At 40.4% G+C, this 26,480-nt stretch overlaps 1 protein-coding gene across 1 annotated transcript in view; it reads left to right on the top strand.

Annotated features, from left to right (window-relative positions):
- The first annotated feature begins 2,495 nt into the window (after nt 1–2,495).
- Nucleotides 2,496–26,480, top strand: part of LOC121343481 (protein FAM169B-like) — a 37,818-nt gene continuing 13,833 nt past the window's right edge. The window contains exons 1-5 of the mRNA XM_041418695.1: nt 2,496–2,562; nt 14,422–14,555; nt 17,253–17,352; nt 23,362–23,447; nt 24,983–25,157. Coding sequence (XP_041274629.1) covers nt 2,529–2,562; nt 14,422–14,555; nt 17,253–17,352; nt 23,362–23,447; nt 24,983–25,157 — 529 coding nt within the window. The 5' untranslated portion in view covers nt 2,496–2,528. The remainder of the gene's footprint in view (nt 2,563–14,421; nt 14,556–17,252; nt 17,353–23,361; nt 23,448–24,982; nt 25,158–26,480) is intronic.

Genomic DNA, 26,480 nt, shown 5'->3' with positions numbered 1-26,480 from the left:
TTGTAGCGGGGGAGAAGTACTGCCTTGAATAGTTAAGTTAGTCCCTTTTCTTAAGCAGATGTTTGTTGAATTGGAAGTAAAGATTCTGAGACCTGATTCTGATTGTATTGGTAAATGCTTGTGCAAGTCTGGGAGGAATGCTAGTGGTTTAAGCAAACCAGAATTTGACAGAGACCACTGAAATTAATTTTTGCACTGATTTAATTGGTTGCTCATGTTCCCAAGCTTTGTGTGCAAGGTAGTATAGTTGGAGGAATAATGCATTTATTGCAGTTGTGCCACACAGTTAAAAAAGAATTGAAAGATTTGAATTAGGCCTTACTCAGAAATTATTCAGAAATGAAATAAAACCTTTTCTTTCCTCTAACATTTCTTCTGTTGAAGTTGAAGCTACTCTTGGAGTTTTTGTTAAAGTATGATTGTAGCTTTAATATTAGCACTCCCATGGGTATCTGTGCCCAAAACAATGGATTTGAGGGTCACTGGATATTTGAGGTCTGTGCAAATTAATCTCCCTATCCATAATTAAGAACCAAGCCCTTGCTATTTGAAGGCAAGTCAGAGACACAGCTGACTCAGCTAAACACTGGGTGTTTTTCTTCTTGCTGTACACAGATGTGACTGGCACAGCACCTCATCCTGAGGTAGAGAAGAAATGGAAGCAACTCAACTATGAAAACCCTGGTTATCACCTTGAATATTTTTCTGCACATTTGTCTGATACTTTCAAAAACTGTTTGAACTGCTGCTGAGTAAGAGAAAAATATATTTTCTGCAAATGCATTCTGACCACACTGCAGAGCTGGCAGCACACTGCTTGAGTAGCTTTTTAGTAGATGGCAAGAAGAACAGAATATGGCCCTTCATTTAGAAACAGCTCCTTAATTTTTATCTCTTTTATTATTACTTATATATATTTATTTTATTTCTTGTTATTGGCAAGCACTGACCGGTGTTTTAAACTGTGAAGTGGAAGTGTTCAATATATTCCAATTTTTATTTCAGCTGTTCAGCACTTAATGAGAGGAGGGAGAAATCAAGCTGTTATGCTATTTAACACTAAACTATAATGGGACTTTAAATAGAAATTTCAGGATCTAAAACTCCATATTTCTTTTCCATTCTAATAAAAATAAATGGTCCTCAGGAAAGACTGAAGCTGGTCTTTATGTGGATAGAAAGCGATGTCACAAAAAGAGAGGACACAAACATTTCAGTGTAAAGCTCACTGTTCCCTGTGGAAAGAGGCCTCTTCTACAACAAAATCCATAGAAATGGTAAATTGAAAAATATAATGGCAGTTTCACTCGGGGTTTTTTTTGGCAGAGACACCTTCCACTGTCCTAGGTTGCTCCAAACTCCATCCAACCTGTCCCTGAACACTTCCAAGAATGGGGCAGCCACAGATTCTCTGGGCAAGTTGTGCAGGGTCTGGTGTTGGATTGGAATTGTCATGTATTTTATGTTGCTTGATTATTTATTTCAGTTCTTCAGCAATTGAATCCATTGGAATATACCTATTTTTATGGGGAAAATTGCAACTGAATATAGCCAAGCTGCTGAGTGGCTGTTATTATATCAGTTCTGGTCTTCTTGCAGTATTAGCAAAGCTAATGGCTGTGTATGGACAGGTTTTTAAATTTAATTTTTTGTTTATAGTAGGGAGAAAAGACTTAGCAGGGCACATGCAACCCCCTGAAAAATCATAAATTTACTCTACTGTGTGTTTTAAAGCATTTGAAAGGAGAAGCAATGCTGAGGGGCTTTTGGCTGCTGACAGGCAATGGAGTCCCTGTTAAGTAAGGTCTCCAGGTCACAGCAGCATGCCTGGATGCTGGAAGCGCAAAGGTGAGTTTATTTCTTTGCAAACGTACTGTTATTTCCATGTATCTGAGTCCCCTATGACTTTGATACTTGTATCTGCTATTTTAAATATAATTGAGTGACCCTACTAGGGTCCTCAATTATATTTAAAATATAATTATATTAAGGCTGCCTTGAGTCACATCCTGAATTTTACTTTTAATTTTGACAACTGTGTATTGGTTTTAGCCCCTGTACCTCAGTTTTACAGTTTGTGGTAATGAACGGCAGGCAGCTGCCTATGTTTGCCAAAAGCCTCTTCCAGATTAACAGTGGTCACTTCAGAATGCTATAAAAATGTTGCTTTTGTACTTATTTTTCCCCTCGTAAGGCTTCTGCCTCACGCCACCCGCGTTAACACAAACTGGCGCTAGGTTTATGGTTTGCCATTCTGAGCCTTTCAAAGAAATAATTTGGCATTTTTGTCGGAGTTTCATGAGTTCAGATGCAGCGGGGGCCGGCCCTCTCCCAAAGCCGTGCCTCGATGGCGGGGGCTGAGGGCATTCCCCGAGCCTGTGGGCATTCCCCGACCCCCAGCCGGCCTCGCCAGTCTCCCCTCGCCTCTCCGGGCACGGCCCCGCTGCTCCCCGCCCTCCTCTGCCCCCTCAGCCCCATCCCGGGCCCGGCCCGCCCTCAGGGCTGCCCGCGCCGCCCCGCAGGAAGTGATGGCGGCCGAGGGAGGAGGAAGAGCCGCCGCGGGTAAGAGGGAGGAGGCGGCTCGGGGTGGCCACGGGCGGCCGAGACGCTGCAAAACACTCGGGGCTTTCCAGGGAAGCTCTGCCCGCTCCCTGCGGCCGTGCCCCGGCGGGGCCGGGCCCCTCATGGCCGCGCTCCCGGCAGCGCCTGGGGCAGGCGGACAGCCCGAGCTCTGCGCACGGGCTCACCAAGAACAGGTGCCGCAGGGTTTGTTTTCCCATTTCCCAGCGTCCAGGTGACTTTTCCAGGTGTTCGGCTAGTCCAAGCCTGCCCAGAGAGAGCCGGCCTGGTGGGTCCTGCCCGCTGTGGTTGATGCTGGGGAGAGGATGATCCCCGAACTCCTGTTTGCAGTGTGTGTTTGGGGCCTCAGCGCAGGTGGATGACTCAAGACTTCTGTAGATCTCAAGCCATTATGGAACACTGGGAACACTGCATAAAAATGCCCATTTTCAAAGGTACCATCGGCAGTTGTTTACCCAAACTGAGCAAAAATCAGCATTTAACAAGAGCAACGGTGTTTAACAGGGACAAAGAGGCAGTCAGTAAACACGTTTGTTCTTGACCGCACAAAAATAGTTGGACAGTTTTGGTGTTGAGATGTAAAAGGCTTTGTATACTGCAGAGTAGTGTACAAAGTATAGTACAGAAATATACATATACTGTATAGTGCCCTTCCTTTTAAAAGTATTCATTAAAGCTTTTCTTTGCTATTGACGAGGTGACTAGAACAAGAAACACATGGACATACAGGATGAACTTCTTTGTGAAAAAGCCACTCTCTCCTTGTCTCCTTTCAGCAGGAGTTGATTTGCTGGTATTTCTTGTGGGTGAAGAGCTGCTCTGCCCAGCAGAGCTCAGCCCTTCAGCACCTGGTGGACTTAGAGTGCTTTGAAATGAGCAGACATTGTGTCAGTTCCAAATGGCCAAGCTCCCAGTGCTTGGTAAGGAATGTGGTTTTAGCATAGGTGGATCTTCTCCATGCTCCACCATGGATTTCCAGAGGAGTCTGGCATGTGCAGTGTTCTGGGTTTGTGTTTGGCTAGGAGGACTTCCAACAATCTCTGTTCACACACTTGTTTGGGTAAGGGCCCATTGCATCACCTCAGTTAGCTTTTGCACTGCTTTCCCTCCTGCTCTGTTTTTATGCTCTTCTTTCTTAATTTGTCACGCTAGCAGGTAAATGGAGAGAAAGTGAATTTATCTTCTGAAACACATTTTAAGTTACTGCCATTTATCTAAAGCACCTACTTCATCCCCTTCAGTAAAATAATGATGTTGTTCATTAGTTCCTCTAGCTGCTCATGGCTAAAGGCACTGCAGTCAGATTGCTCTATTTTTCCCCTCCTATCAACCACTTATGGAAGTCAAACATTTGTAATAATGCTGGTTTTTTTTTTTTGGGGTGGGGGGGGGGGGAAAGATTCTCAGTTCTACTGATTTTCTTAAATAAAATATCTCTAGATGAATAGAACTAGGGTTTTAATGTCCAAGGAAGCATTGTAGTGTTGGGCAGTTCAATTAATGTCTACATTTTTCCCTTTTCCATCACCCTCAGATTGAATGTTTAGAATAGTTGTTCTTCCATCCCCTTCCTCTTTTGGAAGAGCTGATGTTTTTAGGTGTTGTCTGAGTTTTGGTGTAGTTATGTAACTGCATAGATTATGTTTAAAATAATTATGGAGCAGTTGTCAATAAGCAAGTTGAATATGCAGTACACTTTTAAGAGCACATAGTGTCAGCCATTAGCTCTTGTGCAAATATTGCTTTTCAGTTCATGTTGTGCTGTAATTGAGATGCTACAACTCTTGATTGCTGTTCCTGTAACTGTTAAGAATGTTTACTTCCAGGTTTATAAGCCCTTTACAGGTCCCAGGCAAACCTTGCTGTTGAGAAGCAGGCCAGCTGTTTACCTAGAACTTGAGGTACTTGTTTTAAATTCAGCCTTCTTGCAAATTCATTTTGCTTATAGAACACCTTGAAAGGCAGATTTGTATGTGTTAACCACCTAACAGAAACAGTGAGCAACCACGTATATGCAGCTCTGGAGCCTGAGAAATAGTTAGTGGATGAGAAACCTGTATATCTAGTTTGGCAATTGCATTAGTGAAGCCTGAAATTTCCATCTGTCTCTCTAGGAAGATGGAAATCTCCCTGCCCTCCATGAAATCCGTGTTAATCAGTTTATAGGAAGGAGGTCAGCAGCCTGGAAGGTGGAAACACAAAATTCAGGTAGTGTATAGGCACTGTCAGGAATATGGCCTCTGCATCTGAAAAAGCTTCTCAGAGCTCTAAGGTGAGACTGATTAACAACCAGACTCCTACAGTGGAACTAAAATCTCATGTATGGAACAGGTAGAATTTTGCTCAGACTGTGTGTACATAAGAGGTGAGGGCTGCCATAATATTGCCACAGCTAAGGCAAGTTGTTGAAACCTTGCTGTCTTTAACATAAATATGTAGTTACGGTCTAGAAAGAAAAGAAATCAGGAAACAAAATCCTAAATACTTCCCTCAAAGGAAAATTACAGCCCAAACCCAGCAAACAAACCAGAGTCCCTTTCCATAGCAGCAATTGAGTGAGCACACTCCTTCCCTTGAGGGAAAGTTTGGGAAAACAAACAGCACAGGAGAAAGTCTGGCCGGTTTCAATTTGCAAGTGGGAGGTGTGCAGGCATTATGGCTGCGAGTGTGTTATGGGAACCTACGTGATGAGGCTGGTATGTATTTGCCACATTGTGTAAAGGTTGCATACTGAGAGACTTCCAAACGCCTCGCCTGGCAGTTCCCAGCTCTGGCATGTTGTCTGTGCAGAATGATTGGCAGACCCTCAGGTTGCACATATCTCTGAAGGAAACCGCGTCCTGCTCAGTTACCCAGAGGTCTGTGGATGCTTAAAAACGTTGTGTTTGTAACCTTTGAAACTGCTGTCTGGTGGCTGGGCTTTATAGTATTACTGACAACAGATGGCAAATGGCTCCGCTGATGTAATTCTTGCTGGTGTTTCATTCCTGTGAAGTTGCACAGTTTGAAAATCTCAAAAAGTGCCTCCATATTTTTCCTGCATAATGATTTCAAGCCAAACTAAATAAAAACATTTTCTATTATTCAGATTCCAGTGGTGTCATGTGACATTGTGGTAACGATTGCCTTGCAGCAGTTTCAGATAAGTGCACGTTTGGTAGCAATTTTAAGGCCTGTGTCCTTTAAGTAATGCTTATTAGGATGTAACAGATGCCGTTTAGAAACATTATGCCTTTTAATAGGCTCTGCTTTTAGCCTACATGTTCCCATTCCAGGCAGACTGTGGATAAGGCAGGCTTGGAGGTATGCTGTCGTTTATGCAAAGCCTAAGTCAATTTTCTGCTCTGAAGTCGAGCCATGTGTTTTTCCTTGTTTCTTCCATTCTGGTCATAGCTGCCTTGCTGTGTTTTTCCCCCTAGTCATATCTTTGGCTGATTGTCAAGCAATTGCAATCAAAACCTTTTGCATTTTTAACCACCAGCAGTGGTTTCTTTTGTCCTTACAGAAGAGCCTGTGTAAACTGAATTTGAACACACTGAGCCTCACTATCAAGAGCACAGCAAGCACAGAGTTAGCCCTCTGTTGCCAGCCTGTCTTTCCTTCTCTGCTTTTTCCTCCTCCCAAAAGGAGAAAAAAGGAAAAGCAGAGCCATGCTGATTTTGGAGCACCTTCAAAGACATGTAGAATAGCTGACACAATGGCACAGAGAAACAAGAGCGATGTTTACATATTTCCTCCACTACTGGCAGCTGTTTATTAAAGCAAGATCTGAGACAGCCTTGTGATAGCTGGTGCAGGTGATGTATTAATTTGCAGCCATGTAATAAATTTAGCAAAGTGGAAATTAGTGGGGGAAGGGATTTTGGTTGTTGTTTCTTTCCTTTCCCCCCACCCCATCCAAATTAATTGCTTTATTTTGAAATTATTCTGTCTGTGCAAATTGGTCCTTGCAAGTAATTTGGAGAAAGGCTTTCTTAGGCAGACTTGTGCTCTCTGCTGGTGGGAGCAGTAGGCCTGTCAGATGTAAAGCATTTGCAGCTCAAATGTGGTATTTGAAGCTATCTCTGAAAATCCAGACAGTTGTCTCATATTTTCATCACTACTTTGTTTGCTTGGGGAATATTGTCCTTTCTGATAGCAAAGCAGGGCTTTCAGGTACTCCTGGTGTGCCAGGTTCTACTGTGGTTTGTATGAGGTGATATTAAGGGCTGGTGTGCCATTTAGGTTTCTCACACTTCCTTTGGATGATGGTAGTAAAGGGAAAATGTATTTGATGTGGTGCTTAAATCCTAGCCCTGGTGCCAGGTTGTAACCGTGTGTGTTTCAGTAATAATTTTTAATTATTCAAACGCAGCCATTTTCTGAATGTGTCCTGTTGTTCTGCCTGGCTTCTCCCCATGAATTCATCTCCATGCTAGACCATTTGTCAGACTCATTTCCTGCTGTTTCACCATTCAGCGTTCATCACAATGGGAGTCACTGTTTTCCTCCTTTCCCTCAAATGACTGGATGACTTTGGAGCAATGCATCCTCCTTTCTACCTTCCAACTTTGTAGAGTACACTATCTGAATTTACACTCGTGCTTCATAAAAGATCTGCTGCTGTCCAAAGAACCTTTCCTGCCATTTTCCTTCAAATCAGCCTCTTTCCAGTTGTTCTGGAGAGCTTGTGTATTTTATTTTGTTTAGGGGATAGGCAAATAATTAAGTTGACAAATTCTTGCCATTTGAGTATTTGCTTCCATATGCAAGAAAAGACAAATTTGATGCCAGAGAAGCTGTGGCTGCCCCATCCCTGGAAGTCTCCAAGGCCAGTTTGGACCAGGCTTGGAGCAACCTGGGATAGTGGAAGGTGTCCCTGCCCATGGCAGGGAATTGATGATCTTTAAGGTCCCTTCCCACCTGAATCATTTTATAATTCCAAAATCCATACCTCTGCCTTCAGTAGTCAAAGTTAGACTTTTCCAGGAACACTTCTGCCCATTTCTTGATTGTATGAAAACCAGTATTTCTTAGGAACTTGATGCTGATGTTCACAAATTCAGAGGTATTAACAGCAATTACCCTGAATCACTAGAATTTTCTTTGGAAAACCTGATGTGAACATGAATCTCAAAGCCTGAATTAATGACAGTCCTGAATCTCCCTTTTCTCCAACACTGCATTTTCCCCTGAATTATTCTGTAAGCTGCCTCTTTCTTTTTTACATCTAAGCTCTGTGAAAAACAAAGTTAAATGTGCAGAAGTATGAATTCTGATATGTCATAGCTATAGCTGGTAGCACTTCCATGGTTTAACAGTATGCTGCAGTTTTTATTTGTAAAGTCTGTTTCTGGGCTGTAATACCTCAGCTTTTTTCAATTACATTGGGTTAAAACTTTGTGCTAAACATGCCAGTCCAGATGTGCATTGTGTGTGTAATAGGACAGGGGTAGCCTGTTTACACAGATGTATTTTAGTTTATTTGTACTATGAGTTGGATGTGGATTTATATTAGTGAGTGTAACACTGCTAAAGAGCCATCTGAGAAAAAACAGATAGAGTTGGAACCTATTTGCTGGAACTTTCATTATGGGTCTAGTGCAGGTTGGAGTGGAGGAAATATCCCTTCAGTATGCAGTCACCATTATGTGATTCCCCTCAATGTGCACTGGCTTTTCTAGCCTTCAAAACATTTTAATTAATGTAGTTTCAGCTAAGTATTTTTATTTAAAAAGCTAAATAATTAAATCAGTTATTAAATTTCCTTGTCTATTTTTTTTTCCCTTTCAAAAATTGTGGATTACCTTAAGTTTTGGGAAATGAAAAGCATGTGTTTTATACACCTGGTAATAGAAGGTTTGGAAGGCCTTCAGAGCTTGTGGAAGAGTGTGAAAATTGAAGGTGTTTTCCTTTTTCTCATCTATGTTCAGCTAAAAATATGTATATAGCTAAAGCTTTTTTCTTCTCTTTCCTGAAATCTGTAGTAAAAATGTGTTTGTGAGAATGGCATGGCTAGTGGGATAGCAGCCTGTGTTTGGCAATGCCTAGGATTTGGTTTGCTCTCCATCTGAGTGATGACATGTATAGCTAAACTCATCTATTTAACCAAACAGGTTTCTTGATTGGGAGTGGGATTTGGATTATTTTCCCCCTCTGCCTTAAGTTATTAATTCCACAGTTGAAGATTGTTTGCAGACAAACTTTTATATAGTTTGTCTTCTGAAGCCCTTCTGAGTATTTGAGTTGTGGTAGCATAGTAAGTGATACATGAATGGAATTTTGGGATTGAAGCCTACAACCCTGAAACCTACATCCTGAATTTTCCAAGAGTTCTTGTTCTATTAGAAATGGGGGAAAGCAGAGCAATGGGAAGGCTGTTGTTTTCATGGATGATGTGCAGCATGTGGTGCAGAGCTGCCTTGCTGTGCTGGACAGATACCACAGCACGGCGTTCACCTGCTGGCTCAGCTGCCACCACACGCTGTTAGGACATTGCAGTATCACTTGCACCAGAATTTGGGTTTTTGGCTTGTATTTGCTCAGTTAAATTCAGGATGTGAGAGTCAGGTTCTGCGTGTACTCCCGGGAGCGTGCCAAAGACCTCTTCCTTCCTCTGAAAGGTTAAACAAATATGGTTGTCTAACGATAACCACATGCCTGGAGCTGTTCAGGCTCATGGGAAGGGAAGGAGAAGAGTTGATGTGAAGCCCTGCTGTTCATCACAGAGCTCCTGCTCCCGTGAGAGGGTGAGAGACAGCACTTCAGTCACATGTGAAGGGCAAAAAAAAGTAGTTATTCAATGCTGGACACTGTCCTGGGTGTGCTTCTGTAGTATGGCAGTGGCAGTCCATGGAGAACTGAGAAGAATTTATGTTATGTGACTTCTTGGTCTTTTTACATAGTGGCTCTTCAGAAGCACTGATAAGGAAAACATCACACCCTTTTGAAGTGGTAGATAAGGCACACTTAACTGACAAGGAACCAGTCAGAAGATGCAGTGATTTGTTAGGGGCCACAAAAACACACCTGTGTTAAGAATAAATCTTAGGACTTCTAGTCTCAGTTTCATGGTTTAATTACAGCACTCCCTCCTTGACCTGATATACTGTCATTTTGTTTTGGTGCATGTTTGTCTCATATTGCAAAGTGGTTTTTGGAATAAAAAGAAAAAAAAAGCAAAAATACTTATTGGAAAAAAAACCCTCAGAACATCATCAGAAACACTTAAAACCTGCTGAAGTTGTTTTTTTGGTCTTTTCTTTTTTTCTCTCTCTTTTGTTATTGTGAAACATATTGGCATGAAAATAAAGCCAATAAACAAAGCCAGTGCTGCTATTGCAAGCATTAGAAATGGCAAAACTGAATTAAAAAATAATGAAACTTGAAAATTAGAAATGTTAAGTTCTTTTTATCTCCCTTGTGCCTACACCAGTAGAAATCTGACTGAGGTATTTTTCATATTTTTACATGTAAAATTATGCACAAATTTGCGCAAATGTACAAAATCCAGATACAAGTCCTGTGGTGACTGATGGCTCTTCTGTAAACATACAGCTCTTAATGGATGCATGTAGTATCCTTCTCTGTGTTTGTAGAACATGAAAAAGTAGTTGTAGGATAAATGATTAATTCACTTCAGACATAACACTTTTCATGCTTCATCTACGGTGAGGTTGATGTATTTTGCTTTACAATCTGGCTGCATCCTAAATGCCCTTACTCTGAAATGGGCATTTCAACAAGTCTGACTTTCCTGGAAGGACCAGCAATACCTCAGTGCATCTTAATCAAGCCACTGGTGTGTCTAGTCTGGAAAAAACTGCATCACCAACTTTGTTGGCTTAAGGGAACAGTATTAATTACCTACAAGTGAATGTAGGAATAGAAGATCCTTAAAAATTAAAGCAAATACCCCCAATCCCTGTAAATGTCCAAGGCTAGGTTGGACAGGGCTTAGTGGAAGGTGTCCCTGCCCATAGCAGGGGTTTGGAATGAGATGATCTTTACAGTCACTTTCTACCCACAGGGCTTAGTGGAAGGTGTCCCTGCCCACAGCAGGGGTTTGGAATGAGATGATCCTTACAGTCACTTTCTACCTAAACCATTCCATGGTTCTAGGAAATAGCTCTTGTTTAGTAAATTTTGTATTGTCTTCAAGGTCAAGAATAAAATCAGATACTTCAGAGTATCTGATTAGATGGAAGGATGGCCTTTGCCTTTGGACATTACAACAGTCTGTAGTTTCACTTCTGGAATTTCACATATGACTGCATGCACCATGTGTTTTCTGTTGTATTGAGAATAAATTATTTTGTCCATGGAAAAATATTTCCTGCTTACTTTAACTGGTGGAATGAAATCTTGCTGAATCTGTAGTGATGGGGGTCTGTCTCTAATAAATAAAACTAATTCTATGTTAGGGTAAAATATTGTCTCTCATTTTGTGATTGCATTTATGTACCTGATGCAGAACATGTGTGTGCTGATGAGATATATCAGGATTCCCACATATTGATCTTTTTGGTCCTAAATGAAGTAAATTTGTCTGACTTTTACCTTTCAAGGAGGATATTTGTCCACTTGATGAAACCCCCATGAAATTTGGTTCTCTCTTCTGGAGGAGACATGGGGTAGAATAGCAGTGGGAGTAGAAAAAGCTGAGTTTAGGGGTTTAGACTGAAGCAGGGGCCTTGGTTTATTCCTGTTTTGCAGAGTTGGACAACATTTTAGGCTGAGATTTTAGAGGGCAGAATCTCCTAAAGATGACTGAGTTGTATGGGCAGTGCCTGCTGATATTTATAGCTGGTTTTAGCTGTAGCTTTTCACTTCAAAAAATCAGATTCTTAGTGCAAATTGATGACAGATCACCAGAGTGAGAGGAGATGTACTTGCACATCCTCGCTTCAGAATGTGGCCCAGACTGCTCCATGGAAACAAAAGAGAGAAGCAGATGCGCTGCTAGTTTTTGCTTTAAAATCTCTTCTGCACGCCTGAAATGGAAATGTGCTCGTTGGGTTTCTCATTTATTTGCCTCTAGCTAATTTTTCCCTGTGGAATTGCAAAGCTTCCATGTCCTTTGCCCTGAAAGCAGGTGCCCTGCAGACAAAGGCTGGTACCTGTCTGTCACCCCCTCCCTGTCATTGCTGTGCATCATCCACCTCGAGGATGCCTTGACCTTGTTGAGCAGCTTTGGCTGTTTAAGGTGTCAGTCCCAATGTCAGGAATCTCTCTGGTGCAGGAGGCCTCTCATTCTAAATTTACTGTCCTGGTTTGTGGTCCCTCCTCTGGCTGCAGCAGGAGGCTCCTCAGGTAACCCTTTGTGCACAGAGCCCCTCTCAGGAGCTGCTGGCAAGGTCCTGGCAGACTGGCTGCCACCATGAGCTCTTTTGTTGCTGCTAGGTAAGATCAAATTCAAATAAAATCCTGTAATTCCAATTAGGTTAACAGGCTGTCCTTGGAACATTGTAATTTTGATGTCCCAAGATGCTGATTGGGCCTCAGACTGTAGTACTCCTGGGAGAAGAGCGCTGCTTTTATTCTAAAGCAAAGTTGATATTATCTAGTATTTGTTCTAGCAACCTTTATAACATCCTGCTAGCCAGCAGTAATTATGGCTTTAGTTGAATGCCTAAAAATAATAATAGTTATGGATAGACTTTGAGGGTTTTTTCTTGTTCCTGTGTACAAAAGAAGTGTAAAAGGCACATACATAGCAGGGTAAATGTTATTTTGTCACTTTACACTGGGAAAAACTGGGAAACACATTAGTTAACATAAAAAGAAGTTCTGGTGACACTTCTGTTCCATATTGTTCCTAAAACAACTTCAGTCTCTCTCCCCCGTGAATGTTTTTCTTCTTCACAAGAAATTTTTTGATTCTGTTTGTATAGGAACACATGCTCCTAACTCACTTGGGCCTTTTCAGTACGTTGCACAGGAAAGACAAGTTCACTGGAAATCTAGAAACATTTTCTAAAGGAAAAGACTACTTCTCTGCAAAGCTGTATTGATGGAAAGTTGATCAGAAGTTTCTTCTAATGCCTCATTATTTAATCTGTGACCTTATTTTGTCCCACAAGTGGTCCTTGTTACCTTAGAGTACAAGCATATTAGGTAGCAGAAAGTTAATTGCTTTGTTCAGTGGGGGAAAGCATGACTGTGCTGTTAAGTTGCATTGGCTGCACTGTGGCAGGAGGGAGCCTTATAAGCAGCACCTCATGAACAGTATTTATTAGCATGGCAAATATTTTTCTTTGTGCTAAACTCAAGTCTTACATGCTGCTCTTTTGTGAAGGATTAATTTACTAGTGAATTTGCTTTTGTGAATTACCGAAGTTTTGAATAATAATTTTTAATTTCTCTCCTGACATAAGTTCTTTGCTCGATGGTGTTTAAGTTCTGCCTGGGATTTTATCATGTGACTCGACTTGCCAGTGCTGCAATGCTCTTCTCTCTCCCATTTTGTCACATACAAACATGAAACCCATCTGCAGAGTAGCTTCTCTTCAGCATTCTGAGTACACAGCTCTGCTGCCAAGCCTTGGGATGGAAGCTGGTTGCCTGCAAAGGGCAGGAAAATAGTGTTTAAAGCATTTTAGGCATTTTAATTTTCTTATCCTTTTGCTGAGGAATCAGATACTGATCACTGCTGGAGGGAGAGTGGAGGGACCGTGGATAAATAGTCTGACCTGGTACTACAAATCCCATGCTCCTACTTTTATGTGGAAAGGTATCATTTTCAATATGGTACCTATATGATTTATAGTTTGTTAATCTTAGTAGACAGGTCTTGCACTGGTCCTTTTAAGGCTTCCTTGTCTGAGCCATTTACTGTCAGTGCAGTTATGTCACATTTAACTTAGCAAGGGAGGTGCCATGTGAGACCAAACCATCATTAAAAAGGGATGGGATTCAGAGCAAAGGTACCAACTACACCTGTGGGTAGAAGATTTGGTCCTCACTTAGGCTTACAAGAGGTGCAGGTGTAGCTTGTTGATTGAAAGCCCCTTAAATTGAAGCTATTTTATTCCTGTGATAGAACAGTGGCTGGACCCATTTGGTTTACTAACACATTCCCTGTCATGTTCTTTTTCTTGGTCTGGTGATGAGCCACCAGACAGTCTGGTTTGTTATATCAGAAGGAGGTTATTGCTTCTTCAGGAACACCAAGTTGGACTTTGCATTTACGTTACAGGCATCAGATGTATATATATGTAATTTTTGTCTGCATGCAATTAAGAAATACCCTCTAGCATTGAGTCACATGGATTCAAAGTTATGTTGCATGAAAGAGGATGTTACTATTTTGGAAAGACTTGTGTAGGTAAATTTTTTACATGATTTTATTGTTATGAAAGTGCCCAACTGATGTTAGTCAAAAAGGAGAAGGAAAAAGTTAATGACAAACAACAGATCCTAGACTGACCCAAAAAGGGGCAGTCTTCCAAGAAAGAATGGAAGCTTTGGAATTCTTTCCCTGTTATATTTTTGGACAGTGCTAAACTCCGGCTGTGTTTTGAATAATTTTTTTAAAGCTCTTCCAGCTTTAAAGCAATTTTCTTACACCTGGAGAAATTTGAGACTGTGCTTGTTGAATTCAAAGGAGACAAATGTGAATTGATTCTGTCATGGTTCTGCTTTGTAAAGTTGCATGTCGAGAGGTAAATAACATACAGATAAATAACATGCAGGCAGACTTTTACCAGCCTTACTGTTGTAGACTAGGCTTAACAAAAGGCTCTAATGAGATCATTAAGGGCCCAGCCACACCAAGCAGCTGCTGGGGAAACAGATTTTAAGACTTAAGTTTCTTATTTAATACAAAAAGTAAAAATGTCTTGTGTTTTATTTTTACCACAGGTCGACTTTACTTGGTTGATACAATAGCAGGAGATCCAGAGGTTCTGCAAACAGATGCTGAAACATACTATGAAAAACTCTTGAAGAAGTCACTGTCCACTCCTGATGTTTTTTCCATCCCTGGAGGAGGAGAGGTAGTAGGCTGATGTTTCTCATGCTTGCAGTTAGATACTTGCAGATGAGTTTGTTGATTGTGCTCATATATGCTAATAGGGTTAAACTGGTATGGCTGGATTGCAGAAGAATTCAGTAAATCCTGCCTTATTTAAAATAATTTGCATGCTGTAAATGAGAGATAAGCTTAAACTCCAAGTCTGAGTGTTGAAGAGGGTTTGAAGTACTTTGGTGAACTTTGCATCTTGACTTGCCTCCTTACAGGACTGAATCAAAAGCGAATTTTATAGAGATTTATACCACAGAGCTGCTCTGTATTCTGCCTCTGCTGTGCAGTTTACACAGGCATTGTGATACAATCTATCTTTTGTTTCCATCCTTTCCAGTAATTGATATTGGTAATTTTGAGTGTGGATTTTCCCAAAGGAATTCTGTTCCTAAGACACCTGGGTGGAATAGAGATGACTGAACAGGCCTATTAAACATTTTTACTGCAGTCAACCTATGAAACCTTTAATTCTGGCATTTTGTAGATCATAAAAGGTGTGCTGAGGTACCTGTTATTGTGCTGTCAAAGCAGAAATTGGATTAGTTAAAATGAATGTTTGGAATACAGTTGCTTTTCTGCAATTTAGGAAAATAATATGCAGTAGTTTCCAGAAAAATGCTGTTCCAGGTGGGATCAGCTTCGACTTTGAGCTGGGAATGTAACGGGGCTTAAATACTCTTTTAATGCCCTCTAGTGGAGCCTGTAGGGCTAAATACAGAGTGAACATGCAAAGATCCCCCCGTTTAGGGCTTCTGTGTCCTTACCTTACCTTCCATGCCTGCTTGTACTTTCAGAGGTTCCATCAGAAGGGAGAGGAGGTTAAAATCCCAGGCAGTGCTCTGTGTTTTCCTGCAAAAGCCACACACACTGAGATCAGTTAAAGGTGGGCTTCTGGCTTTTGATTCACAACTGTCTTGATTTTGTGGCTTGTCACCAGCCCTTAAATATATCACATGACTGATTTGAGTCTCATAGCAACACATTTCTCTTTGCATTCATTTAATTCAGGTCTAATCTAATCTGCAGTCAGCCAGTCAAGGGTATAAGTAGTGGTAGTGTTCTTGCTGTATTGTTTTATTTCTTATAGTCTATAATAAATAGCTCAAAGAATGTTGATGTTTTGTAATTTAAAATAATTCAAATATAATAAGGTAAAGCTTCCATTCCCAGTCAAGATCCCAGCTAACAGTCTCTATTATAGACCCACGACCTGAGGGATAAAGGGTTTGGTGTTTGAATAATGGCTGCATTACCAAACATTTTTTTCCCCTTCTGCATCTGAATTAAACCAGGTCTGAAGTGGCAGGACTGGCAACAGTGAATAATTATTTAGCAGGAGTTAAGTGGCTGTCAGCCCACTTGCTGGGGTCACAGAACTTCTTTTTGGTATGGCTTGGTCAAGCATTCAGGACACAAATAGCAAGGATTACTGCAAGTCAGGATGAGAGCCCCACAGGTTGGCAGCAGCCACACACAAAGCTGTGCTTGGCTCACGCTGCTCTTGTTAACACCTGTGAAAGTGCCATTACCTTATCAAACAAAATAACAATCATGGCAGTATTGGAAGGAGTCCTGACCTCTTCATTATGGAAATGCTCCCAGGTGCTGTAATGACATTGATGCTGTTATGTTTGAAGCATGCAAAGAGCAACTGAATCCCCAGATTTAGGCAAGCTCATGAATACAGATTTCAAGCAGTTTTCAAGTTGTTTTTTTTTTTTTCCCTGGAGTCCGGTGTTTGCATAGATGCTTCCAGGATTCTGGCACTCATCAACTACTGAACACTGGTTTCAGCTTAGAGTTGTTATCCAGAATAATCCATATTCATATTTCTTCCATGTACCAAGAAATATTAAATGTAACACGTGACTGATTTGAGTTTCATAGCAAACTGACAAATGGGTGCAATTAGAGAGAGAGGCACACCCACACATACACAATGGACCAGATTTTGGAAAGTACAGTACATACTGTGCTAAGTCATGCACGCTCTTTGCCTGTACCTAAACTTACATGACAGCATTTGCAATATTCATATGGAAATCGTCATTTCTATGCATATAGAGCTGTTTGAGCGCAGTAATTTTGTGTTTGTGTCACATCATTTAAAAGTGTAGTCTAAGAGCAGAAGCTTGAGAGCTGCATTTTGATTTTAGCTTTGCCTTCAACTTAACCACCTTGTGCCAATTATCTACCCTCGCTGTGCCTGGAAGATAAACTGCCCAGCACTGCCCTAATGCTTTGATACTCCCTGTACCCTGAGGCTTAATTCATTGTTTGCAAAACACCACAAGTACTCAGCTGGAGGATGCTGTAAGAAGTGCAAGTTGTATTTGTTTTCATTTGATGTGTCTGGTCTTTCATAACACCATTTGTCTGCGTGTGACAGTGCTCAAAGCCAGGTTATGTACTAACCAGGGCAAGTCAGCATTAAGGTCTTCACTAACTTCAGTAGCTTGATTTCTTTTAAAGTAACTTTCCTTATGGATAATATTAGAATATTATGTGTATTTCAGTGCCTTGAAGTTGAGGATTGAGAGGGTGTTGTGCTAAGCTTGTACCATGCATGTCAGCAAAGCATGTCAATAAAACATGTCATAAGTGCATCTGATATGTGAAGTACTTGTTGTGAGCTACAAAGAGCTACAGGGCTTGTTTGTTTTTTTAGGTTAAACTTGAAGATTCCTGTGTGTGTTTTGTCCCTCTCTACCGAAATAATCCTACTTGCAAACTGTTGCTGTTAACTGATCCAAAGGATAAAGAGACAGGTTAGAATTGGTCAAAATATTTTGAAATTTGAGTAGTTGTAATTTCTTTACCTTTAAGATGGTCTGCTTGTTTATGTATTTAAATATTCTGGGTTTTGTTTTGAATGTGAAGTGGTTTCAGTTTATCTGTCAAGGATTTGTGTCAGTGGGCTGCTGATTAGATGGAAGAATTGACAATCAGGGCTTTTAAGTTCAGTGCATAAATTCTCTGCTGGTAGCTGAGAAATCACCTTGGGTAAATCTGTTATTCTTTCTGACTTTATTCAACAGGATAATATTTTTCTAATTCAGAATGATGTGCAATTTAAACACATTATGGTTTGGATAGAATCCTGAAATTCTTAAACAATAAAATACAGGTATGAAATTGTATTGCTTTTTACTGATTCTTACTCATATTCTTCTTTTTGCTTTGTGATATTTTTTTCAGTTCTAGGTTTAATTGCCTTTTTTCCCCCAGTGCTGGTGTGTACATGAAGTGAGGAGTGTTGGTGTTGTTGTGAAGCAATGGGCTGCAGAGTTTTTGGCATATCTGCAATGAGGACATGAACTTTTGCATTGACTCACTGTGTCACTTAGGAAATACAGAACACATGAAACCTCTTAAACTTCCAGCTTCCAAATGGGGCAGCAAACTAATGACATCTGTCATTAAAAAGTGTACTGTTTAAAAAAGGAAAAGCTATAAATTATACCTGAAAGGCTTTAATAGCCAGTATTCTTAATAATACAGCAAAGGCAAAGCAAAATCCTCTGTTCAGTTCCAAGAGTGGCAGGTAATGATCTTGCACTCCTAGAACAGGTTCTGTTAGTGTAAGTGTTCATTGTTCAGTCCTACCCTGTAACCAGGAAATTTCTTCAGAAGAACAAAAAGCAGATTAAGATCACCTGTGGTTAGAGGTGGACTCTGCAGTTTTCCATCTCCTTCTACACAGGATTTCAGTTGGACCTTTGCTAATGGGCTGTGGTTCACAGGAGAAGGTAGGAGACCTTTCCAAATTCCAGGTGTAATCAAAAGACTTCCTGGTCCCTCTAAAACTACTGATGTAGAATTACTCTTCTGACACTAATTTATATATTCCATTAATGTTTTTCTGAAGAGAGATACACACTGGTGTGAAAAAGAGGAGAAGCATCTACACCAGAGGCCAAACTGGCTCTTGGTGCAGTTGTGCTCATCTCCTGACTCATGTTCAAAGGAACGTGGCTGAAGACAGCACTGAGTTAATTTAGTCTTCACAAGAGGCATTGGGATCTGTAACTACAGTGCAGAAACAAAGAATTATTAAATAGATGCAGGTGAAAGTGCATTTAGCACAGCTCTTCAGTTAAATGATCTCATTTAGTACTAGGAACAAGAAGTATTAATGAGATACAAGCACACAAGGAAAAATGATTTCTCACAGGAACAAGTCAAACAAGTCCAATTGGAGCCTAAATTACATGATAGCTATCTTCATTAAAAGCTTAAACCTAGCAGAATAAACACCTTATTATATTATAAACAACAGCCTGACTGACTGCTGTGACCCCCCTTGCAAAATTTCAGCTTAAGTTACCAGTCCAGAGCCAGAGGAACAGAGAGATCTCTAAGCCTGCTGCATCACCTGGCTTTTGGTATTTCCTTACTGAAGTGTGATTTAAAGGATTTTCTGGAAGTTCTTTGTTTCTGGATTTTATATATTATAAACATGTGGCCAATCTTCCTGCACACATCAAATTTGACTGATGTGTTTTTGTTTTTTTTTTTCTTCAGATGAGTGTTAATAAATTTTCATTAGTTCTTTAAGACCTGCTGGGATGTGTGTGCATACCTGTACATATGGGTATATACATTTGAAGTACTTTGTCCTAAATTTTTCCAGCAGCTCAGCAGATTTGGAATTGACTCTTAGGGTGGCCAACTGTGCTAATGGGGCAGCTCCACCTGGATTTGCTCACCTAAGTGACCTTTCGTTCTGACCAGTGAACACATCAAATTAATTCAGAACAAATTCTGTCAGAGAAAGGCAATATATTTTAGTCTTTGTTACTTTAAGGATATTTGACTTTAAGGGCAGAAAATGAAAACATTTAACAAGTTACATAATTTTCTTTTCCTGAATTGAGCTTTGCATTTTTCTTGTGAAACAAGTTTCATCCAGATGGAAGAGGGAAACAATCTTGCTGTAAGTGATATCTTCTCTTCCTCTACCTGTCCACTGCCTCTACATTTTAGTTTTCTTCCCCAGCAGGAGCACTCTTAGAAGCAAATTTCCTGGTTGTCCTCAGATACTCTGTTTTAGTTTGGTATTTAATTCTTGAAAATTGGTTTAAAGAGGGGTGGATTCCACCAGTGAGATTTATTTCTCATCATCTTGATAAGATGGGTTGTCCAGAAGTGATGTGTAGCTTGTGGTTTGAAATGATCTGCGTATTTCAAAGAGAAAATGGGTATGGCAGCTTTTCTGTAGGACTTGGTCTTGGTTGGAAGCATTTTAAATTTATTTTTGATGGGCTGAGTGTTGTGTTCTGTTAGTATATCTGTACAGATATTTTTATGAGAATGTAAATTGCATTGTAAGGGCTTACAGAGCATAACATGGGTGATTAACATCTTTATAACACTAAATAAACATACCTTATTGTGGCATTTTCTGTATGCTGCATGTAATAATTCACAATAACTGTGAGATGCCTTGGAACATTTATCACAAGACATTTGCAACAAATCACTGAGTGAAGCTTGAATAGTAGAAGAAAATGTAACTGGTTGCAGGAAAGATCTATCTGAGATACTTGAATGGCTGCCATTCCAGCAGGAATCTGCCTGCCTCCCAAACTTTAATATATTTGTTTTGATAAAATTCCTAGAAAAGAGTGAGAAGTGCTCTTATTCCATTTTAAAGACAGGGAACTGTGGGACCCAGCTGGTTCAGGGTATGTCAGTGCTGCACAATGCAGTTCAGAGTAGCATTTCTGACCTTGCTCCAGTATCAGAGTATTTCCACAGTGGAAGTTTTACAAAAGTGACCTCTTTAAGTGAGTCAGTAATCTGAAACAGTGACAGGATTAAGGTAAAGATGACTTTAGAGAAAGTGCCACTACTTTATCTTAGATATTTGTTAAACAAACTCTAATTGCATCTCTCATATGTAACATCACCTTTATTTAGTTTGTAACTGAGGGATGCCTTTCAGCAGTTCAGATAAGGCAGGGGGAAAAGAAGAGTCAAGCTGGATGTTGCTTTATTTTTTCTTCTTTGCTCTGTGTGTAGAATCTGATGTGCACATTTCATTTAAATAGCTGCAAACCAGTGTGGGAACATTTGGCCAGCATAGCCTAGGAAGTAAAAATATAATCCAGGCCTGAGTTGGGAAGGGATCCATGTTTGTCCAGCAAAAGTAGACATTTCATAATCACAACTGCATTATGCTTGGTGCCTAATTCAGTTCAGTCCTGGATTGCAAACACCCTGTGCTGTGGAATCCTGTGCTCCACTGCCTGTCAGCTTCTTGCAACACTCTGTGTTTGTCTGAGTGCAGGTGATGAAAGTACTGAGATTTACCAAGCTGGTGCTTACAGGGCAAGCCACCCACCTGAGCATGTGTAAACCCCATTAATTGTGACCTGAAATGCATTTCACCTGGTCTTGCAACTGCAGGATCAAGCACATCAGGTTTTGCAGTTGCGAGGTCACTGCAGTCACACACGTCATGATTCACAGGGTTCAGGTGATGTGTGCTGGCACTAACTCCATCTCCTCTGATCAGGTGAACTTCACTGAATGTTTTGGAAAGAATAACAAGACTGGGAAGGAAGAGAGAGGGAACATGTGGTCTCACAAATCATGTTTGCATTTGAAGTAGTGTTCCTCAAAGTTGATTATAAAATGAAAATGAGAGTATGGGGAAGCATGGATGGATTTAACTGCGGACCAGATGTTGACTTGAAAAATGATAACAAAAAGCAAAGTACATATGTTTGTGTGAAATCTGGAGAAATGTTTTTCCTTCAAGGAAGGCATCCATATAGATAAGGTTGCTCAAGTAATGTGATGTGACAGTTGCTATGTCAACTAGTGTTCCCTTCCACACATTTAAATTATTGAATAGCACAGTAAATGTTCTATAAAAGCAACTCCTTCCAACATGGTTATGCATCCTCCTGTTTTCCTCAAAGCTTTTAAAAACTTTTCTGACCTTTACTATGTGTCTTGTATGTCTGAACTGTGTGCCAAACCTCTTTGCAGCTCTTATTAAAGTCAGCATTTGGCCCATTATGTCCCCTTTGTGTGACTCAGCTCCCTTTGTAGCTGCATGTTTCATGGATGTGTAATGGAGCAGTGGCTGCTGCATTTGAAAGCAGAGGGAAGGGTTTGAGGGAACAGATTGAATCCATCACAGAAAGAGTATGAAAATCCCATGCAAGTAAGTGCATAATATTTAATGAATTGAGTCTGCTGCTATAAACAGGCATCTGCCCTTGCGTGCAATACTTCTTCCTTGTTAACCCGGCACACAAAGTGTAATGCTTTTTGGCACATGCTTTAATAATTTATTGGAAATATAAGTTAGCTAAGCGGAATCTCCAGCCTTAAAACCAGCAGGAGTGATAGAGTCTGAAGCAAAAAGAGAAATTAACCTGTGTGCATCAGTGACAATCATATAGCCTGAGGCTAAAACAGGTAAATGATGAATCCTGTCCTTAAAGTAATTTCATTTCCATGTGTGTGAATTTGTTTCTAACTCACAGATAGTTTTGAATTTTCTCATATTTGTCCCTAGCTGGGTAGGTTAGAGCCAGTTGTTGGAGCACTCTTTTAGGACTCAAGACATGTGAACTCTGTGCTGTTCTTTGCAACATTCTTCCTATATATTATATTCTATCTTTCTGTATAAAAATGTACATGGTAGGTGCCCTATTTGGAGATATTAAAGATACTGGTGTTCTTGAGCAATCCTGAAATCGTGGCCATGTACTTTAGGTGAATGTCATCAGTTTACAGATACTAAAAGTTCTTTTAGCTGAAATATTTGCTGTTTGATGTGTTTGTGGTCATGAATGATCAGATTGCTGTGTTTATTCCAAAATCTCATCTAAACCCTTGAAATTTATTCTCTATCCTTTGAAATGACCCCATGTCAAAATTTTTCTTTCTGAACAAGGCTTGGAAGTAATTTCAGTGTCATTGTTGCTGCTTCAAGTTTTTTCCTTGTAAATCTATTGGCAGGCAATGAATTCTGTAGATGAATATGTAGGAGTAGGGTTTAAATACTTGTTCCTGCAAATGTGAAAAATTGAGGAAGGATGGGAAGAAGTGGGGTGCAAGTTTTGCATCACACCTACATGAGGACTTGACTTGCGTGGGTTGCTGATACACTTTGCCCTGAAGCAAAAGTGTATCTTATTTTGTGTGTCTATGTCTGTCTTTTGTTGATAGGAACCTCTCTGTGTGCATTTGAACCTCGGAGAATGTCTATCCATGCAGAGATTTAGGGGTCTGTACTCTAAAGCTACCCATAGATAGAAATTCAATCACAGAGAGCTGAAAAGCTGTTTGATAAAGCAGATATGAGAATTTTTGTGTTTGACTTGCATGAGTGCAAATATGTGCACTCAAATATATGCAAATATGTATGTGTGGGCAGGGGAAAGTTTGAAAGAAACTTGAAAACTGTAACCTTTATCCAGGTAGCTCCACTGTCCCAAATGCCACTCAAGCCTACTCTGCTACTGAACTTAGTATTAAGCAGGAAGTGCTTTATTCATATGGAACACAGGCTGTCACACCAAAGTCACATCAATTCCTGAGAAAAATTACCTTCACTTGATGCCTTGTGTGGTACTGAAAATTGGATATCAAGGGACGTGGAGGTGAAATTGAAATACAATTGTTGTTGTTCTGTCTCACAGCAGAACAGGCTGGAGTCAGCTGGAGGGAGCAGTAGATCTGAGGTTGCCTGTGGAAAAATTGAGAAGCTACTTTGTATTTCTGGGTAACATGCTCTCCTGTTTTTGTTTCTGTAGTTTTGGCAGTTTATTTGAGCCAGCGCTGGTGGCCTGTGGAAGATGTTGTGAAGACGGCTGATCCTGCTAGAGATGGGCTCATTTTGGTGAGGATGCTATTTTGAACAGCTGCCTTTACCCTGGAGCTTCCCAGCCAGAGCAATTGTATGGAATTGTCTTTGGTCTCCAGCAGCTCCTGCTCTGAACCTGTGGGATCTGGACTCTGTGGCTCACCAAGTGCTTCACATCTCCAGGACACAGTGACATGCACATTAGCCCTCTCTAAACAATTCTGTGCATGCAGCTTATGATTCATCTGTGGGGTTTATTTTCTTTTGGTTTTTAGTTTACCCTCGCTGCCTACTAAAGGAATAATCATAAACTGAATTACTACATTAGCAATAATTTCTCACATTAACTGTCTGGTGGGAGGTGTTACTACCCTTTGGAACAATGTCTTATCTAGCTAGTTCTGATTTTTTTTTTCCTTGGATAATGTTTATCTTGTATTCATTTTATGAAATGATTTCTATTTAGTAATTTCTATATCCATAATTCTTTTTCCAAATAAATTATTTTGGTAAGGTAGAACTACTTTTTCATAATTTGAAAGATTTGGGTAGCCTGGAGTCTGTTTGCAATCAAAAAGTCAGATGCCTGCTGCATATGAGATTTGTGTTGCCACAAGGTTATTAAGTCAGTTTTGTTTCCTACCCAGCTCTCAGTATCTTTGGTCCTTAACCATTCCGTTCCTTTATCATCTTTTCCTGTCACACATAGAGTTTAATTATTTGCAGAATTAAGTTGGATTTTTATGGCTGACTGAACTAGAGGGATTTTGAGATACCAATCCTTGCAAGAGAGAACTTGAAGCAGGAGCACAGGCCTTCAGGCTTTCAAGCATCTCTGTATCAACAGAGAATGAAAATAATGTCTGAAAATAGAAATCTTACCCCCTCTAGCTCATTGCTAAAAGGTAAATTGCCATTATATGTGGAAACTCTCATTTCTTTTTCAGCAGTGTGAAGCTTGTTGGCAGCAGTTTTTACCTCGATCAATATAATCTTGTTCCTTTATATTCTTTCATTTCCCTGTCCTGTCTTTTGTCTTCTAAGAAGGCCAGCACAGAATGATTGTTCATGTTACACCTAGATTATAGCTGGCTGGGACAGACCATTCTCTGTTTTGTATAGTGTCAATCTCAGTAAGGTCCTGGCCCACTAAATGCTTCAGTGCTGTGGCAATACAGGTAATAGAGGAGAGGTGACCAGGCCCACAGTGTGAATCTAATCTTCATTTCACTTTTGAGTAGGACTAGATTGCCTTGATCCTGGTTCCAAATCTGTGACTGCAATCAAGATACTTCTGCTGCTTTAAAATTCCTTTCTGTGACAACAAGAGATATGTCAAGCTTTATAAATAGTTACTAAATTACTCTATGCCCGCTGGATAGAGGGTGAAACACTAGGAAAAACTGTTTTTGTTATTCTAGCTGAACCAGGAGGTATTTTCCTCAAATTAAGTGTACGTGTTTCCTGACCTCCTCCTTCCCAGCCTCTTTTGATTTTGAAACCTTTTATGAGATGCAAAATACTATTCTCTGCCTCATTTTTCTTTGGTCTGTTTTTGTTTGTTCTCTTAGGTCCAGACATTTGGAGAAAGGATTGTCCTCTTTGTTCTGAACTGCATTATTTTTGGAATGCTGGAAGGGAGTTCAGCTAATGATGCATTCTTTCTACCTCACTCTGCCACTGAGCGTGCCAAGATACTCTGGAGGAACGGCGAGGCTGCTGCCTTTTACTCGGTCAAGATGAAAGGTAAGGTCATTTTAGAGACACAATTCCACTGGTTCCTAATAGCTAGAAATGTAATCCTTTTGTTTATCTTTCAGTATAAATAATCCTGGCTCTCATTTACATTTTTATATGAAATCTCCCTCAGAATTAATCTGGGGAACAAACCTTCCCAGAATTTGGAAGCCATCCATGTTACTTTCATTTAAACATGATAGTTCCAAACCCTATTCTGATCTGAGGTACTGGCTTACTCCAATAAAATGTGCTTAATGCAGCCAAGTAGGAGGTTGTACATCTAGGAACAAAGACTGTAGGGCCTGTCCACAGAATGGAGAACTGCATCCTGGAAAGAATGATACCTGAAAAAGGAGGGCAGTTCCCGGTGGATAAACGTATTGGGAGTTGGTGGTGGTAAGAAGAGGAAGGATCCTTGGGTGTGTGAGGAGCAGTGGCTGGGTTGTGTAGAGGAAGGTGTGTGCACTAGATCAGTCCTGGAATGCTTTGTGCAGTTGTGGTACTCCCAGTTTAAAGGAGGATGATTAATTGATTTCATAATTAATTGATTAAGTGGCATAAAAAGGAAACAAAATGTGTTTTAATTCTTTAGGGATACCTGATTATCTTTAGTAAAGTTCTTATTAAACACAGAGTCTGTATTAATGCAAATAATTGCTGTTAACCAGTCTGGAGTGAAAGAGGCTTAATTGGAATAACTCCAGTTGCAGTTGAGCCTGTGCCCCCACATGGGAGCTGGTTACAAGCCTGTGCTTAAGATTCATGGGAATCACCTGGACACCGACAGCTTAAACACAGAGAAGATGGATCTTTGGAAGTAAAATATTGCCCAAGTCAGGACTCAATAGCCATCCATCCAAAATGGGAGAAAAAGAAACAGCTTGAGAGCTGGGTTGTTTTGGATTCCAGAGGACACTCTGAAGGTGCCTTCTCTGCTGCAATCCCAAAGGCCAGCAACAAGAGATGTTCTGCTCTTTGGGATGGAAAATCCTGATAAACACAGAGGTGTAGCTTGTGCAGCTCTGTGGTGGTGCTGCTGCATCATCAGTGGGGAATCAGGACTCAGCCTGTGATGAAGGAGCCTTGTCTGAATCTCTGATTATGCTGATGAACTGGTTTGTAATGCCAAACACAAGTGCATTTTCCTTTAAGTCCATAAATATTCCTGAGCAAAGCTTTTGGAAAGAAACACTTGTAGGGGCTGTAATGATTCATGCTCCAGTGAAATGAATGTGCACAGTAGTCTGTTATGGGTGGAGTATTAGCCAAGTTGAAACTGTTTCTGAGTAAGTTGAGAGTCACAGTTTGGTTTTAAACCAGGTCCACATA

Source organism: Onychostruthus taczanowskii, unplaced genomic scaffold (assembly GCF_017590055.1).
Source record: "Onychostruthus taczanowskii isolate IOZ18803 unplaced genomic scaffold, ASM1759005v1 scaffold6, whole genome shotgun sequence".
Classification (NCBI taxonomy): Eukaryota; Metazoa; Chordata; class Aves; order Passeriformes; family Passeridae; genus Onychostruthus; species Onychostruthus taczanowskii.
The sequence above is the reverse complement of the archived record's forward strand: the minus strand, read 5'-3'. Positions and strand labels throughout refer to the sequence as shown.